This window comes from Malus domestica, chromosome 04 (genome assembly GCF_042453785.1).
Source record: "Malus domestica chromosome 04, GDT2T_hap1".
NCBI lineage: Eukaryota > Viridiplantae > Streptophyta > Magnoliopsida > Rosales > Rosaceae > Malus > Malus domestica.
Window position 1 is genome coordinate 31,651,356 of NC_091664.1, and position 19,827 is coordinate 31,671,182.

The following is a 19,827-nucleotide window of genomic DNA, read 5'->3' on the forward strand; positions in this document are numbered from 1 at the left end:
CTAGGCATGAGTACCGTGCATTCTTCCAAAACCAGAGTTTTGATTAATATTAATCAGAAACCGCGGATTTGGTTTTTTATGATCTTTTATTTCTTCATGATGAGCAACTTCGTTTCTAGCATTCATCACTCTCTGCACCATTCTGCTTCCCAGAACTTGGGTTCCATTGTTTCCTGTTTGAATTCTTCCTTTTAAAATTGGAGTATTATTCAAGCTGCTGTGAATTTTCATAGAAGTAATGTCCTGAACCTGGATCGTGCCTTCCAGTACTTTCCGACCGCTATAGATGCTTGGTGAGCATGACTGCCTCCTTATTGGTTTTGAAGCAGTTGCTGGTGCAGCAGCTTTGGACTGGATCAGGTGAGTCGGGGTCGTACTAGTTCTACCTCGTCCTCCTCGTGTAGCAGAAGTCGAGCGTTGTTCTGTCCTCACATTAGCCGGTTTCTCGTTAGAAAATCCATCTACAATTAGATGATCAGTGGAGGCAGCAGAGACACCTCTACTAGTAGTAGTAGTTGTTGTTGTTGCTGACCCCGTTGGCTTTATTTTCGAATAGTCCATCTTCAACACTCCTCCCAATCCCATTGCCATGTCCGAGGAGGATAAGAAATCTACTGGAGCTGATGTTTCACCGACCACGTTATAATTTGCTGATCTTTTTGCTCTTGTGTCAACGGATGCTGATGGCCTAATAATATTAATATTCGTTGCTGGTTTCTGGTTCAAGCGAGGATCAACTGCGACTGGTGTCGTTCTGTTTTTTGTTTGGGCCTTGGATAATACACTTGTGCCTGTGCTGCTGCAGCTGCTTCGTCTTTGACTCGGGGTGACACTTCTTCTCACCGGGATTTTCGGTTTTGGTTTTGGAGATTTGGGCCTCCCATTTCTTGGTTCAACTGCCTCTGTGTTGCAATTGCCACCTGCAAACTGGTTTCATCCATGTTTGTTTACTAGTAATTCCTTCCATTAGTTACTATGGCACGCCGCATGCGAAGGATCTCTAAATTATGATCAAGTCGGAGCTTTTTCTCTAGAATTATAAATACGTTATATTTGGATTTGCCTTAATGTGGAGCATTAGTTCTTTTAGCCAATTACGTTCGTGTTTTAGCCAATTACCTATGTCACTTAGTACTATGGTCTAATAATATTTTTCTTCACTCGTAAGTGAGAAGTCTTAAATTTGATTCTTGCTTAAAGGAAAATGAACCACATTATTGATGTGGTCTTTTTTTTTTTTTTAATCTTTTAAGGCAAAGGATCTAGAAAACTCAGGGTTTAAACTATGGTATTCGGGCACAAATAGAACGAGAAACGGTGTTGGCATCATCGTGGACAAGACCTTGACACAAGATGTTGTAGATGTCAAGAGGGTAGGAGATAGAATCATGGCAATCAAGATTGTAATAGGACAAGAACTTATCAATGTGATTAGTGCGTACGCACCTCAAGTAGGGTTGGATACGAGTTCGAAGGAGAAATTTTGGGAAGACCTTGGAGACTTGGTGCAAGGAATTGCTCAGACGGAGAAGTTATTTATAGGGGGAGATTTAAATGGACACGTGGGCAGGGAGACAGGCAACTATGGAGGTTTTCATGGTGGCCATGGTTTTGGGGAGAGAAACGAGGAAGGGGAAGCTATCTTGGATTTTGCAATGGCATATGATCTCTTCTTATCCAACACCTTCTTTAAGAAGAGAGAAGAACATGTGATCACCTACAAGAGTGGGTCGTCAAAAACACAAATAGATTTTCTTCTAATGAGGAAAGGGGATCGTATAACTTGTAAGGATTGCAAAGTTATACCAGGAGAGAGCGTGGCTAATCAACATCGCTTGTTGGTGATGGATGTACATATCAAAAGAGTGAGAAAAAAGAACAAGACTTGGAAGTGCCCAAGGACTAGATGGTGGAATCTAAAAGAAGAAAAACAAGCCATTTTCAAAGAGAAAGTAATCACCCAGTGTGTGTGGGATAGAGAGGGGGAAGCTAACCAAATGTGGGATTCCATGGCTAGTTGTATCCGAAAAGTAGCAAAAGAGGTATTAGGAGAGTCCAAGGGCTTTGCCCCACACCAAAAGGAATCTTGGTGGTGGAATGAGGAGGTACAAACAAAGGTGAAGGCTAAGAAGGAATGTTGTAAAGCCTTATACAAGGATAGGACCGATGAAAATGGTGAAAGGTATAGAAAAGCGAAGCAAGAGGCGAAGAAAGCTGTGAGAGAAGCTAAGTTAGCGGTTTATGACGATATGTATAAGCGACTAGATACCAAAGAAGGAGAGTTGGATATCTATAAACTAGCTAGAGCAAGGGAAAAGAAGACAAGGGACCTAAACCAAGTGAGGTGCATCAAGGATGAGGATGGAAATGTTCTTGCTACAGAGAACGCGGTTAAAGACAGATGGAAAGGTTATTTTCATAATCTTTTCAATGAAGGACATGAAATGAGTGCTTCTTTAGGGGAGTTGAGTAACTCAGAAGAGTGTAGAAACTACTCTTTTTATCGTAGAATCCGGAAGGAAGAAGTGGTTGTAGCTTTGAAGAAGATGAAGCATAGAAAAGCAGTAGGCCCATACGATATACCAATCGAAGTGTGGAAAGTTTTGGGAGAGACAGGTATAACATGGCTCACTGACATTTTCAATAGGATTTTGAAAACGAAGAAGATGCCAAATGAGTGGCAAACGAGCACTTTGGTGCCTATCTACAAGAATAAGGGCGACATACAAAATTGCATGAACTATAGGGGTATTAAGCTAATGAGTCATACAATGAAGCTCTGGGAGAGAGTCATTGAGCATAGATTGAGGCAAGAGACACGGGTTTCGGACAACCAATTCGGGTTCATGCCAGGGCGTTCAACCATGGAGGCAATCTATCTCTTACGAAGATTGATGGAAAGATATAGAGATGGGAAAAATGATTTACACATGGTCTTTATAGATTTGGAAAAAACGTATGATATGGTCCCAAGAGACATTCTTTGGAGGATTTTAGAGAAGAAAGGAGTACGAGTAGCATATATCCAAGCTATACAGGATATGTATGAAGGAGCAAAGACTGCCGTAAGAACTCATGAAGGACAAACCGAAAGCTTTCCCATAACTGTAGGATTACATCAAGGCTCATCCTTAAGTCCTTATCTTTTTGCGTTGGTAATGGATAAGTTAACAGGACATATTCAAGATGATATCCCTTGGTGTATGCTTTTCGCAGACGATATAGTGTTGATAGATGAAACTCAGGAAGGGGTAAATGCAAAGCTTAACCTTTGGAGAGAAGTGTTGGAATCTAAAGGTCTTCGCCTAAGCCGATCAAAGACAGAATATATGGAGTGCAAGTTCAGTGCAAATGGAGGCCAAAACGAGTTAGGGGTGAGGATCGGAGATCAAGAAATACCAAAGAGCGACCGTTTTCGTTACCTAGGATCTATCTTGCAAAAGAACGGAGAATTATATGGAGATCTCAACCATAGAATACAAGCTGGATGGATGAAGTGGAAGAGTGCATCCGGCGTGTTGTGTGACCGCCGTATGCCACTGAAGCTCAAGGGAAAATTTTATAGGACGGCAATAAGGCCGGCAATGCTGTATGGCACAGAATGTTGGGCAGTGAAGCATCAACACGTACACAAAATGGGTGTAGCGGAGATGAGGATGCTTCGTTGGATGTGTGGGCACACGAGAAAGGATAAGATTAGGAATGAGGATATCCGGGGTAAAGTAGGAGTAGCCGAAATTGAAGGAAATATGAGAGAAAATCGGTTACGGTGGTTTGGACATGTGCAAAGAAGGCCTACTGACGCTCCGATTAGAAGATGCGACTATGGGACAGAGGTTTAGGGCCAAAGAGGTAGAGGAAGACCTAGGAAAACTTTGGAAGAGACCCTAAGAAAAGACTTAGAGTACTTGGATCTAACGGAGGACATGACACATGACAGAACACAATGGCGTTCTAAGATTCATATAGCCGATCCCACTCAGTGACTTGGATTTTCCAAGTCTCCAACCGAGAAGTTTTCCTCACTTGGGAAATTAAGGGAACACTACCTCAACCTACATGCTCCACTCACAAAGCTTCAACATACAAACTTCAACATACAAGTTTCAACAAAAGAAAATTCAAAGAACTTAGCGAAGAAGGCTTTGGTGTATTTAACACAATACGTTGAAATGAAGGAAAGCTTATTTATTGATATCCCCGATAAGTTACAAATATGTACATATACTTGAGTCAAAATAAACAAACAAGAGGGAGCCTTCACAAAGGTTGCTTAAGAGAAGTCTCAGCAGTCGGTAGAGCCCCAGAAAGAGAAGGCACCGGAGGGGGATCATTCGGAGCCTCAGTACTGGACAGAACCCTAGAAGGAGGAGGCATCAGAGGTTGATCATTTGGAGCTTCATTACGCGGTACAGCCCCAGAAGACGAAGGCAATAAATGCCTTTGGAACAAACCCACAAATCTCTGATGATCAAGTAAAACCTGACCATCAGATTCCTTCATCTGGTCAAGCTTTATCTTCATGTTTGTAGCATAGTCATGTGCGAGCCGGTGCAACTGTTTATTCTCATGCTTGAGCCCTCTAATCTCCTGTTTGAGACTCATCACTTCAGCCGCCAATGATTCAACTTGGCGGGTTTGAGCAAATAGGCGTTGGGCCATATTAGACACAGAACCTGCACACTGAACACTGAGAGCCAGAGAATCCTTAACAGCCAACTCATCAGACCGTTTGGAAAGTAGTCTGTTATCTTTGGGAGTGAGAAGGTTCCTGGCCACTACTGCAACGGTCATATCATTCTTCATCACGGAATCCCCAACGGTAAGAGGACCAGTAGGGGAGACGAATGATGGGCGCCATATTATGTCTGGAGAAGGCGGGGCTACCTCTTCAACAAGGTTCAAGTCAAAACGACGGTCGGAGGGGCCAGACATTTTCAAAGGTGTTAAAAAGAGAAGAGGTCGGACAAATCAAGATCTTAGAAGTGCAAGAATGGAGCTTCTACTGGTGGATATTCAAGTGTGCTTTGGAACTTAATGTCAGCCCTTATAAAAATCTGCACTCGACGAAGCTTCAGAAATCGAAGAGGCGCCTGCTCAGAAATTGAAGAGGTGTTTGCTTTCTCAAAATCTGGGCTGCTCAGAGACCACGAGGGTCGATCTCAGAAATCGAAGAGGCGTTTGCTTTCTCAAAAGCTGGGCTGCTCAAAGACCACGAAGGCCGATCTCAGAAATCGAAGAAGCTTGCTTTCTCAAAAGCTGGGCTGCTCAGAGACCATGAGGGCCGATCTCAGAAATCGAAGAGGCACCTACTTTTCCAGCCTTGTCAGCACCTGTCACACGCACACTCAGCTTTGCGGAAATTATGGGCATTCTGTCGAAGATTTCTGGCGAAGTAGAAAGCACATGAATCGTACTGTTCAATCACCCATTTCCCACACGCAACAGTAGCTCATGGGTACCACAGATAACTTTGCCAAAGTTCTCTGACAAAGTTGAGACACGTGAAGCTTGCAGCTCCCACTACATCTCTCTGACCAAGAAGGGTAAAAGAATAGCAAAGAAACAACACTAACAAAGTTTAGACACATAAATTTTGAAGGTCTAGCTACCATATTATTACCCACAAGGGTAAAGGAACAGTACCACTGTTGGATAATTGGAAAGTCCTTGTGTGTCAACCTCTGTGCTTCGTGGCAAGGTAGACTAGCAAACATGCCCAACCTTTACTCACATTCGAGAAAACACTCCCAACAAGATTGCTTGCTCCAAAATCGAAGAGGCACCGCCCTCCGAATCTCGAGAGCCAGACTCCTAACATGATTACTTTCTCAAAAATCGAAGAGAGGGTAAAGGAACAGTACCACTGCGGGATAATTGGAAAGTCCTTGTGTGTCAACCTCTGTGCTTCGTGGCAAGGTAGACTAGCAAACATGCCCAACCTTTACTCACATTCGAGAAAACACTCCCAACAAGATTGCTTGCTCCAAAATCGAAGAGGCACTGCCATCCGAATCTCGAGAGCCAGACTCCCAACATGATTACTTTCTCAAAAATCGAAGAGAGGGTAAAGGAACAGTACCACTGCTGGATAATTGGAAAGTCCCTGTGTGTCAACCTCTGTGCTTCGTGGCAAGGTAGACTAGCAAACATGCCCAACCTTTACTCACATTCGAGAAAACACTCCCAACAAGATTGCTTGCTCCAAAATCGAAGAGGCATCGCCCTCCGAATCTCGAGAGCCAGACTCCCAACATGATTACTTTCTCAAAAATCGAAGAGACACCGCTCTCCGAATCTCGAGAGCCAGACCCCCAGCAGGATTGTTTTCTCAAAAATCGAAGAGGCATCGTTCTCCGAATCTCGAGAGCCAGATCCCCGACAGGATTGCTTGTTTGAAAACCGAAGAGGCACCACTTTCCCAACTTCAAGAGCTGGATCTCCTTGGATAAAGCTTGTCTGTAATCTTCACACGCAACATCAGCTTTCCAGATACCACAGACCACTTTTTCAAAGTGCTCTGACAGAGTTAAAACATGTGAAGCTGGCAGCCCCCACTACCGTGCTATGACCAAACAAGGTAAAGGAATAACATTATTACTTGATGTTAGGGAGACTCCTATATATGTTGACCTCCATCCCTAACGGACAGGCAGACCTGCAAAAATGCTCAACCCTTCCTCTTATCTGAGAGGGCACTCCCAACGAAGCCTTTCGAAATATTCAGCTTTCTTTCCCCCCGATAATACCTCTGTAAACAAGCTATACTAGAGCAAGAATATCTCATATCATCAGGGTTAAAAGCAAGAGTATCCCATATCATGCTTTTTCCCTGTCTTTTCCTTTGACCTTGTTCTTACTTGCAAGACAAGGAGAAAGAGAGCAATCAGTCAGCACTTGGAATCAAGCGTCTAGCCAGGAACGGACTGCCTGGAACCCCTTACCTGATTACTTACCTGGCATTGCTCTCGAGTACTCATCTTCAACATCTTATGCTTCCAGGGAAGATACCGCATCTGCCTGAGGAACAGATAGGGCAAGTGAGAAGGATACAAGGAAGCATGTGGAGACAAGCGTAACAGCACACGTGCCGATACATCTACTACTCTGTCAAAAGCAAAAGTATCCCATATCAGCAGGGTCGAACGTACTCTAGATTTGATGGACTTGTTTTGACCCTCAAATTCTTCAGTCGGCCTTATACTCTGGAGGAAACCAGAAAACCCTCCAGCCCAGTTCAAGAATAAGCCTGTGGAAAGTTACTTCTTCAAAAGCAAAAGTATCCCATATCATCTCTTCTCATTTTTCTTCTCTTTATCCTTCATGCTGCCTGCAAGATAGGGAGAATGTGAACAATCAGCCGGAGCTCTGATTGCTTACCTTGTCTGTCACCTCTTTCAGCAGATCCCCTAGCTCGGCGACTTGGGGGACTCCTACTACATGGTTTGTATCGCGCTTGACCAAGCCTGAAACTACAAGTAAGCTTCAAGTGAAATTGATACATTACCTTGTGCATCTCCACCAGTTACAGATACCACCCCTGGATGGAGGAAGAGTACTTCCAGAGAAGATGCCACATCTACCTATGAGACAGATAAGGCAAGTCAAGACGATACCACACTCCGGTACTTAGAAGTTTCGTGGTTACGAGATCATTCTTCCACAATATTTCCTAATGTCATTGTACTGAATCATTCACTTGTACTCACTAAAGGAGAGCTTGAACCTATGTACTTGTGTAAACCCTTCACAATTAATGAGAACTCCTCTATTCCGTGGACGTAGCCAATCTGGGTGAACCACGTACATCTTGTGTTTGCTTTCATATCTCTATCCATTTATATACTTATCCACACTAATGACCGGAGCAATCTAGTGAAGATCACAAAAAGTGACCGTTTTCGCTACCTAGGATCTATCTTGCAAGAGAACGGAGAATTAGATGGAGATCTCAACCATAGAATACAAGCTGGATGGATGAAGTGTAAGAGTGCATCCGGTGTGTTGTGTGACCATCGTAGGCCACTGAAGCTCAAGGGAAAATTTTATAGGACGGCAATAAGGCCAGCGATGTTGTATGGCACAGAATGTTGGGCGGTAAAGCATCAACACGTACACAAAATGGGTGTAGCGGAGATGAGGATGCTTCGTGGGATGTATGGGCACACGAGAAAGGATAAGATTGGGAATGAGGATATCCGACGTAAAGTAGGAGTAGCCAAAATTGAAGGAAATATGAGAGAAAATCGGTTCCGGTGGTTTGGACATGTGCAAAGAAGGCCTACTGACGCTATGGTTCGAAAATGTGACTACGGGACAGAGGTTCAGGGCCGAAGGGGTAGAGGAAGACCTAGGAAAACTTTGGAAGAGACCCTAAGAAAAGACTTGAGTACTTGGATCTAACGGAGGACATGACACAAAACCGAGCGCAATGGCGTTCTAGGATTCATATAGCCGACCCCACTTAGTGGGAAAAGACTTTGTTGTTGTTGTTGTTGTAATTGTCTCTTAACGAAATTAGGTCTCACTTTTGACTGACTAAGAACTTGTTTGGATGTACTTTTAAAATAACTGAAAACACTTTTTGTGAAAATATTTTTAAAATCAATCTTTAGTAAATATGTAAGTAAATCCTGGAAAAACACTTAAATACTTTTTGGAAGAAGCATATAACTGATGTTTCTTGCACAAAGCACTGAGAATGCTTTTGGAACCTAAATTTCTTTTTCTTCTAAAAACGCTTTCAATTATTTTAAAAGTACATTCAAATGAGCCCTAAGAAATTACAAAAATTTATAATCTTAATAGCTTACTAAAAAGTATTAATTTTTTTCGGTTATAAAACACAATTAATCATTTCGATATATGAACTTCATGAACATTGATAAAAAAAAAACAGATTGTATGAATTTTATGAAATTAAAAAAAAAATGATCTCTTGTAAATATTAGTAGCTAGTGACTAACATTTACATACCCGCGAAAGAGGTTGAAGGATTGGTATTTCCCCTTGAACAACTAATTCAGGGCCATTTGTGTCCATTTCAAGAGATGGAAAAAGAGGAGTTGCAGGTGGTGTTTTCAACCTTGATTGATGTACATAAGACGAGCAAATTTATATTAGCTACTATTAGTCAACAACTAGACAATTTTATAATTAAAAACTCATAATTTGTTCAGTAATTAAAACTTAAAAACTTAGGATTGATCACCCTTTTTCTAGCTTTGATTTATTTATTTTATGTCGCATCTCTCTCTATAAGAAGCTAGAAACATAAACAAAACTAGTAATTAAAATTAAATTTAGTTTGACATCAAATTAATGGATCAGTAAAAAATGGGATCAATAAAGAAGGCCTACCAATCATAGTCGTTCTTGTCATTTTGGGCAAAAATTTCAAATCCCTTTTTGGCAGACTCAATTCTGTAAAGCTGATAGTTTCCTGCGTGCAATTTTTTTTTTTCTCAAAGTAAATTTTATCACCAACAAAACAAATGTACCAGAGCTAGGACTAGCTATAGCAAATGAATCAAAGGGCTAGCTATGGCTAGCCATAGTACATGAATCAAATTAAGAAACGAATGAAGGATATATGAAATATTCATATATAATTCTGAAAGTATATCTTTTAACTCCTAAAACTCAATATGTATTATGATAATTATTATGAGTTAATATATATATATATATATATATATATATATATATATATATATGCTAATAATATGCAGCAGTACCGTACGTACCATTTGGCTCAAACTCGTCAGAAACAGGTTGGAGGAGGCTGACGATTTTGCGTTCATTTTCGCGCTTTTGCAACTCCTGGAACAGAATAAGATCTTGATCGTGATCTCTGTCATCCTTCCGTCCTCCGTTGATCAAAGGTATCCCGGGAACTCTCCTCCTGCTACCACCCCTTAAGCTTGCGCCATTCGGTATAGAATTCGAATTCATGGTACTATTTCTATGTATCTACGGCCCGCGTTTAGGGTTATGAGGGTTTAGGTCGCTCGAGCTCTTTTGGATTTGGTTAACTGCAGCTGCAAAATGCTTCTTGCAATTAGCTACAACATATATGTATATAGGACACCGGTCGATCCCATAGAGGAGGAGGTTTAACTTATCGGTCAACACATGGATGGATCGAGTTATACGCTATACGATAAACCAAATTGCATCGGCTTAAAGAGAGGTTGCCACGTGGAAACTTGGTCGGCAATTTCAATGTCTACAGTCTACTACACAAACACAAAGCGACGAAATCTGCTTAATCATATCAAATGTAGGGGGTGAGAAACCAAATTCAAAAGTTCTTTTTCCCGCCACACTACCAGTGCAACCAACGCTTCAACAACCTTGCAACAGCTCCACTACTCAGAAGCCGCAAGTTTCTCTCAAGAGGATAGTTTAAGAGTGTCAATAAGTTATTAGGACAAAACTCGAGGAGTGGGATTAAAAGGAATAAAAAGATCAAGATGATAATTTCAGAGTCTCAAAAAGTTATTAGCTAAAGAGTCTGACCAAAAAAAAAAAAAATTCAAGAAATAGAAAACTATATTTTAATCCTTAAATAAGATGAATTTTAGAAAAATGTCTTATACAAGATTAAAAATTGATTTTAGTCCCTAGACTCTATTTGATGCCAACATATTAAATGTCTCTCTTTTTATTTATAATTTTATGAAAATATTATAAATTTTAATTCTCATTATGGTAAGTATCTTATATAAGAAAATATTTTCGTAAAGATTTGGTACACATGTTTTTGCATATTTTCTTATGTGCCACTACTTCATTACAATATATTTAGGTACGAACATTTCGGTACACTAGGTTAGTATAATATGTTTAGGTACGAACTTTTCGGTACACTAGTTTATTATAATATATTTTGGTACCGACATTTCGGTACACCAGTTTAGTATCATATATTTAGGTATGGAAATTTTCGGTACACTTATGTTTTTGCGTATTTTCTTATGTGCTACTAATTCACTACAATATATTTAGATATAGACATTTTTGCACACTAATTTAGTAAAATATATTATGATATGAACATTTAGGTACACTAATTAGGAAATGGATCATCTCCGGATCCCTTCCACCAAGTCCACCCATCCAGGCCATTGAAATTTGATCCAACGGCTACAAACATGGGCCCCTTTAAAAGTTATAATTCAACTTTAGCCGTTGGATCAAATTTCTATGGTTCGGATGGGTGGAGAGGATCCCTTTCCCACTAATTAGAGGAAGTAATGTGACGACCCATCCCTACTTTTCACTAGAATTTCTTTTTCATTGGTGTGTTTAGACGATTTTGCCCTTTTTGGGAAATGTGTAATTTGACGTGGATTTTGTTTTCAACTACTAATTATTTCTCATAGTTTTGTACTTAACTTGTACTCGTTGATATGAACTCGTGAGCATGTGTTATACTTGAAACGAACTTGTAACAAAAAAGTTATGCTCCGTCAAAGTATGAGGATAACGGGTAGTTTTGTACACACGTGTGTACAAATCGATCAGTGTTAGAAACACTGTATTAGATAGGGAGATAGATTTTCTGAGCCCTTTCCACTGTGCAAAATCAGAAAATCCTATCCCTTCATTTCTTTAAATGTAGCTCGTGCCCTTTCATCTCTCACCCACCAATCAAATTATTTAATTTGATTCTCCACCAATCCCTCACCTCCATTCATTTTCCCCGTTTTTCCTCCTAACCAATCAAGTGCCTTCCCTCAATTCTGGCACCCAATCAGTGAACATGCTTCCACAAATCTTCACCTAATCTGAAAACGAAAATCGCTTTCTCTATCTTGCTTCTCTCTATGTCTCTAACTCGAGAGCCCTTTCTCTCTGCAACTCTCTTAATCAATGTTTAAACCATCCAAACGTGACCTGCAACCTATACCATTGAACTCACCTCAACTCCACGAACACAACCATGTAATCAGATCATGATTTGGTTGAGTTTTGACTCACCAACTCGGAAGCTCCGACTCGGTGAGTTTTGGTTCAACGATTTTCAAGCCATTCACGACTTAGGTAAGCCTCGGGAAATCCTAAGATCCTTCATTTCATTTCTATGGGTTGATTTTGATCTCGTATACATGTTTTGAACGAACATTTTAACGCAAAAAACTCGAGAGGGGGAGGCTGCTCAGTTTTCCAACAAATGAACCGTGACCATTTGGTCACTTTCAGATCATTTTTCCGACCAACCTCGACCACGACTGGACTCCTATTAGGTATAAACTTGTTCTCTATATTCCTAACTTCAAAATGACTTTTGAATCATTGAGTTTGGTTAACTATCGAGTTAGTTTTTTAGTATGAAAGTTGGGAAGAAATTCCCAGATTTTTGGGAAACGCAGGAACTCGTGATGAAAGCGAGTACAACTGTATTTGCAGGCGCATAAGCGTGTGTTGTCTCACATAGGTCCTCGGCGCGTGGAGCATGTGGCTGCCAATGCAGCCACTTATGGCAGCACGTGGAGGCGCGTCTGGCCTCCGATTGACCTTCTGTCAATTTGTGTAGGTCTGTGACGTTAAGTAGATCGATTTAGTATATTCAAACCTTATGTTTGGGCAATCTACTGAGGTTTTATTTAAGTTTCCGTTTATGTGCTATTAAACTAAGTTAATTAGTAATTTCACATATAGGGGAAACGTATCTCGAGGGCGTACGGGGTCAAGCAAGGCTCAGAGACTTCGTTTCGACTGTGTATTTGTGAGTGGGCAGTTTATTTTATACCTATACATATTTATAGTTTCCCTAAATATGTAGTTACTTCATTTTTACGCTTATATTGTCAAGTATTCGTTATTGTGATATTAATTGTGATAAATGCTGCTATATGGTTGGGATATTACTGTCATGACATTCATACATATTTGTATATGCTCATCTTGCTGCACAGGTGTTAGTACTCACTCCAAGGCTAGGGTCAGTCTTTCACGTGTATGTTCACATCGCACCATTCACTCGCCTTGGATCCAAGTTAGGTGCCGGTCTTGTCGAGCAGATTGCATTAGGCAATCCGACTTGTATGTGACCGTGCTTTTGCACCAGCCTTCACATGATCGTAGTACTAGAGCGTATTGATTACACCCAGTCCTGTTCATGTCAGAAATTATCTGTTCGAACTCGTGTGTCAGCTTAGATGAATGAGCAGTTAGCTATACTTGATTATCACATGATTTTATTATTGTGGCATTGATACATCGTGACTTGGCATATTTTCTGGTTATATTGTTGTACTATACTTGTTTTACGGCAAGGGGTTACTATATTCGAAAATAAAGGTTTTCATATAAGTGTTGTTTTGCTGACCCACTCAACTTTATTTTTCACCCTTCCAGGTTTAGTAGCTGGGCTTACGTGTAAACGAAGTTTCTGGCAAATCTCAGGAGATGATTATCTTTAGTGGTATAACCTTCACCCTAATTACTTTACTATTCTTATGCTCAACCATCACATGTGAAATGGGTGCAATCCCACTCACCCGCCCACTTTTCTGTTTAGGCACTTTTAGGTTTAAATTTATTCACATTCTTTTTCCACTACACTACACTTTATGGCTTCGTCACCTTCTAGGTGTCGGCCAACACAACTAGATTCGGAGTCCAAGTGGACTTTCCTGGTCGAGGTGTGTCAGTTTGGTATCAGAGCATAAGTTTGGGCAATATTGCGTTTATCACACATGTGATGTAAGCATTCTTGGTTCTTGAACCTAATTCTTGAATCTTGCCACCTCGTTGAGCAAGAAAAATCTGTTAACCTTCCCTTAAGTTTGGATACTTTAGACGACTTATCGTCATTTTAGAAAATCTTTTTGGAAATCACCCCTAGACTTTAAACGACGAACCTCCATACCAAGGAATTTCCGTTTTGGGGAACGAGTTGCTAGCCCCACAGCCGAGCTATTGTATCAAGGGTTGAGTATTACCAAGGAATTATCGATCAATCCTATTACTTTTCTCCCACCGTTTTTACCAACCATTCAAGATAGGAAACCAGAAATGGTTTGTTTATTTGGTGGAACCTATTAGTATACCATTTCGTAGAATTCCTACAAGTTTACTTTGTCAAGATTCTAGAAATGTTTGAAGTGACAACCTGGTGCTAAAGTGGTAGCATTTGACAGAAGATAATCTGAAGGGCAATCACTTTTGGTCTCTGTTAGCACTAATATCCTCAAACGTACTGGTGTTCATGTTGGATCTTCAGGAGGAAGATTGACTCCTAATAAGTCATTTTCAAAGTAGATCTTTAGCAAGGTATTTTCCAGCCTTGGAATTTTCTAACCAAATATTAATGTCTAGACTTTCCTTTTGATGTTGTACTCATCATTTGGGTGAGTATATGCTGACGGGTATGAGTTGTCATATCCTAGGAGTATCAGAATCCCAAAAGCAGTAACCAAATCCTCCTAGAATCAACAATCTACTTCACTTGACCAGTTCATTTCCTGTCACCCGAAGCTTTCTACCTGAATGAGTTCTAACCCGTAATTAACCTAAGGTGATGTTACTAATTGATGCTATTGTTTGATATCCAGATACTGTTGACCAGCATTCGGTGGTATGATTTCTGACACTGGACACAAGTGATAGTATCTGGGAGTGATACTTTTATAACAGAATGCCAGTTCACAGTTTCAGGGTAACGAACAATATTAAAATATCTCAAGTACGTTAATTAGCGGTGCTACTGATAGACTGATTTACAGTGGCTACTTGAGCCGAGTAAACTAGAATCGTGGAGGCTTAGGAACAAGCTTTGTATTAGGAAAGTAAAATCATGGTTGTTTTACCTTATCACCTACCTAGGTAAACAAAACCTCTTTGACTAGGTTAGCTGTAACTCAATGAGTCGATTTATGCAACTCGGAGCTTTGGGTTGATATGCGATTTCTCTAATTTGAAGGTGAGAGATAAAATGGGTTTATAGATCTTTTGGGTTTTTGAGAAATTCATTGTTGAGAGAGAATTCTATTCAATTTGAGCAGCTCAATTTCATATCATTCACCTATTTGAGTGAGGGAGGGTTCCGTTCTTGTTTTGTTTTTTTTTTTCTATACTTAGAGCATCCCCAATGGGGCTTTATTCTTCATGAGGCTACTACATTCTAAGCCTTAGTGAGAAATTTCATCCCCAATGTGCCGGAAAATGGGACTAGATCAACCTCTGTGGAGCAAAAAATAATCACAAGGAGATACGTGGATTTGGGTAAAAGATGACAAAAATACCCTTGAGGCATACCGTGATTCCTACCCGCGAGTAGTGGACAATCATCCGTCAATCAAGTCAAAAGTGTCCAAAATAGGTAACAAATTCAAAGATATTCCTCATCCATCCTCATCTTAGGTAATTATTTTATAACCTACATAACATTCCATTTAAGTGGAGGTTAATTGGCTAATTAATGGATTAATTCCTAATTAATCCATTAATCGCCAATTAAATCATCCATTACACCCCAAAAAATACCCAAGGGCCGGCCACTCTTTCTTCTAAAGAGGGCCAGTCATGCTCTATAAATAGGACTCCATTTTCTCTAAAAAGTTAGTTCCAACACTCTTGCAAAACTCCCAAAAAGCTCTCTAAACACTTTTATCTCTAAATTCTAACTTTGGCATCAGAGGTTTTTTGGCCAAAGCCCCCCCATTCATCGTGGGCGCGTGAGGCTTTTGGCCTTAACCAAATGTGTTAGTTGTTTTGTAGGTGCAATTTTGTCCAAGATTAAGGAGGAAGAAATTTGCATCCACAACTTCCTTTCTTGGGTAGCATAAAATTGGGCGACATCTAGCTCCAAAAACCAGTGGGTTCCATGAGAAAAGTAGTAATCCATATAAGCCAAATTCTATCACACTCTCTCTAGTTGCGAATACACTTATACTCTTTGTTTATATTTTTTTTAATTCATTTTTCTTACATATTTTTGTTCCAAAGTGTGTATGTTTAAAGCTTAAGACATAAAATGATATAAAGGCCACTTAGCCACTCATTACTACAGTCTGGTGATATTCCTTTTCAATTGTAAGTGAAAGGTCTTAGGTTCGAATCTTGGGGATGGCGAATTCGATACCAAATTAGGTGGCCCATTGTGTGATTTAGCCGAACTTCCCTTCCTTTTAGTGTAAAATATATCGTTGTACTCAAAAAATGATATATGGCCACTTTGTACTATGGTTTAGTAGTATTCCTCTTCACTTGTAAGTGAGAAGTCTTAGGTTCGACTCTTGCCGAAGACGAATTTGAATCACTTTATTGCTAGCCCATTGTAAGGCTTAGCCTACCCCCTCATTTTTAGTATAGATAATATCGTTTGCTAAAAAAAAATGATATAAGCTATTCTACTAAAAATGCTCACTTTTATTAATCTAAAATTTTAAATTTCCCCTTAAAACTTTAAGACATCATATATATTTTCACCTGACTTAAACCCGTTTATTGGGTTTTAACAAAAAAAATTCATTAAATTTGCTTTATGACTCAAATTATAACATTTTACAATCCTAAAATACCCCTTATATGTGATGAAACACTTGGTTGTGTTTGGTTGTAATTTATTGCAATTTGACTAATTTATGATTGTTTTAAATTCCATATGAATTAAAATAAGGGTTTTTATATTAACATCCCACAAAATGTTGAATATTAAAATTTAATATTAAATGACTTATTTACTCCACTATGCAATGACAATTTTGACCTTATTAGGTTTTAAAAAAAATAAAAATTTATAAATACACCCAAAATCACTTTTAGCGTATTATTTATCTTCTCAACTATCAAACATGTTGATGGAGAAAAATTGTTTTTAACGAATGGAACACGAAATCGATATTTCGGGAGCTTTACATGGGGTAAGACTTCATAGTTTTCATTTGTTTAGTGATTTCGATGACATCGATAATTATTTAATCTTGTGTTTGCTGCATTATTTAAATTTCTATATTCATATTCATCTTTTAGTGTTCATATTAATCTTGCGTACCCAGTAACATGAGTCATATTAGTGCTAGTGTCATATACTACTTTTACAAATTGAGGATAGCCATTCTCCACATGAACTCCTTCTCTCAATCTTTTGCCGTTTGATTGACGTACGTTTCTCATCGTGAGTTTTTCTTTCTTTTTTCTTCTTCTTTTCTTGTCACTGGGAGATGATCAGTGGAAAATGAGGAAACACATGGCCTGTATTTAAAGAATTCTGAGACCGATTCAGTTTTGATTTATTAATTAACTTCTACTAGCAGAGAAGGTCTTTATTTATTTTGTTCAAGACTAAGTCTAAAGACTTGTGAAATATATATAGAAGCATTATTTGTTAGCACTAACGAGAGTTTTTTTTCTTTTTTTCTTTTTTTTTTGTTTATCGGAAAGACTCAGCACCACGGGTCATTTTTTTTAGGCTTTTTAGAAGTTTAATAAGGATCACTTGTGTTTTTCGAGTTCAATTTTCTCACAAGTCGACTTTGTGGTGTCCAAAACCCAGTTCTTCTTGTTGCATCATCGAACCTATTTACCATTTCGAAGATGGATGTTTGTAATTGCCCATCAACAAAACTGAAATCCCCACCAAAGCCTCTAAATTTAGTACCTGACAAGGATTTGCAAAGCTCTGAACTATTTTGGGAGATGATTTGAAACTAAACGTTCAAATGGTTAGATTCAATCCCTGAAAATAAAAAATGAGTGTTATAAGATTTGAGAAATGTGGGGTGTATGTACAAACTATAAGATGTATATTGAGAATGTGGGGTGTAGATGTATTATGAGAAAGTATGCGGGGTGTATTAAGATAATTTTTAAGTGAAAAAGCAAATGTAAGGTGTATTAAGTATGTGGGGTTTATTTAACAATTTGTGGGATGTGAATATAATTAGCCTTAAAATAATTGATTTAATGTTCATGGGCATTGGTGAGTGAAATTTTCAATATTTTTTTTTAAATTGTATGATACTAATTTACCAATTGGTGCTAGGTAAATTGTTGTGTTGTATATGAAAATCAAATTATTTCAAAGGGCGAAGTAGGAGTTTGTATCTTTCAACGGATGAGGTTAAGATAAAAGAATCTAATCCAACGAGTGGTTCATAAGTGATGAAATCTAACTTCGTCAGAATTTGAACTTTTTTTTTTTTTTTGTTGAAAGGTTCATAAAAAAAAATTAAGATAACAAGTCCAAAAATCAACTTAAGAAAAGTTAAGGAAAAAATAAATTATCGCATAATCAAATTACTACAAAAATAAATATGGGGTAAATTACAAATAACTACCTCAACTATTGGGTCATCCACAGTTTCATACCTCATCTTTTAAAAGTTTCAATGTTATACCTTATCTTACGATTTTGTTGCAATGTTCTACCTCCATTACATTGTCTGTCAATTCCTCCGTTATATGCAGACATGGTGATGCGAAAATTAACTTAACACACTCAAATTAAACCCTCTTATTGACAATTGTAATATGGATAAGTAGGGATCGTTCTGGACCGAGGATTAGGAGGGATTGCTAATCTACTCTAAACTGACTCAAAAACACAAAAATAAACTTAAAATACTTAACTAGACTCAAAGAACTCAAAACAAACTGAAAAGACTCAAAACTAACTAGAATGACTCAAAACAGCTTAAAACAACTAGATAGACTCAAACTAGACACTAGGAAGTGATTAGACGAAAATTGAATTAAACTTGACTCAAAACACTTAAAAACAAAAACCAAGACAAATTATAACTAATTTGACACACTAAAGTAAAGGGGATTGGGTTTTGGACGAATTTGGGATAAATGGATGGGTGATAGGCTAGCTAGATGGTTCTTCTCCACACATGACACACTTGTACATGAATCGATTTCCAATTGCTTTTCAATAAATTATGAAGCTCAACACCCCAGATTAACCGTGATGCACTAATTAACCCTCAAATTTTCCTTTGCTCATTGAATTGGATGAATGTATGCGACAACCCAAATCATTCTCCAAGGGTCCCCTACATGAATGCATAATAGAGATATAATCAGAGATCATTACGTTCCATGAAAATCATAAGTATTGACAAGACATTGGTAACTATGAATGCATGATACGTTTACCAAGAATTCAATTAACGCGATTGTGACTAGCAACTTTCACTACTCATAAATATAAATTTGTAACGATTAGGTGAAACTCATTTATATTCTAGCATCAAATTCATGCATGAAAACTAAGTATGCATCCTTAATCAACATATAAGAATCAGTTTTGAAGAAAACGGTTAATTGAATTGCATTCACAACTTATCAAATCACAATTGGAAGAAATCAATTCATATTGCAAATATGTTCATGGCTTTGAAATTCCCCCTAGCTAAGAGGGGTTTAGTTCCTCGTACTCGCAAAACAAAGATTATTAAACTTAAACATTGAAAACAAAAGAAAGATTACACCTAAAAACGCTCCAGCAATCTAATCTTCAATGGCAAGCACGTCCAAAGGTCATCCTTCTTCTTCTTTGATGCGGCACAAGGTTTGAGATGATGGATGAGTGGTAAATTATGGTGGTGAATGGATATAGGTGAGTTATGGTGAAGGGTGGATGGGTGGATGATTCTGAATGGTGCGGCAAATGGCTTAATTTATAGGGAAAAGAAAAGCATGGCTGGGAATTAAATTGGGAAAGAGTTTAATGCTCCAAATCCTCCAAGAAAAGGGTAACAACCAGAATCCAAGAGGAAAAGGGTATGTGAGGTGCAGCAATCCTAGTAATAAAGGGGAATGCGACTTCCTTGCACGGCAATGAATGATTCCTTGCAGATTTGGTACGTC

General features: G+C 38.8%; 1 protein-coding gene across 1 annotated transcript; it reads right to left on the reverse strand.

Annotated features, from left to right (window-relative positions):
* LOC108173855 (uncharacterized) lies at positions 1 to 9,954 on the reverse strand. The gene is made up of 2 exons (XM_070820312.1): positions 9,747 to 9,954; positions 1 to 920 (listed from the first exon to the last, which is right to left on the reverse strand). The coding sequence occupies exons 1-2, from the start codon at positions 9,952 to 9,954 to the stop codon at positions 1 to 3; spliced, it is 1,128 nt and encodes a 375-aa protein (XP_070676413.1).
* Between the last annotated feature and the right edge of the window lie 9,873 nt (positions 9,955 to 19,827).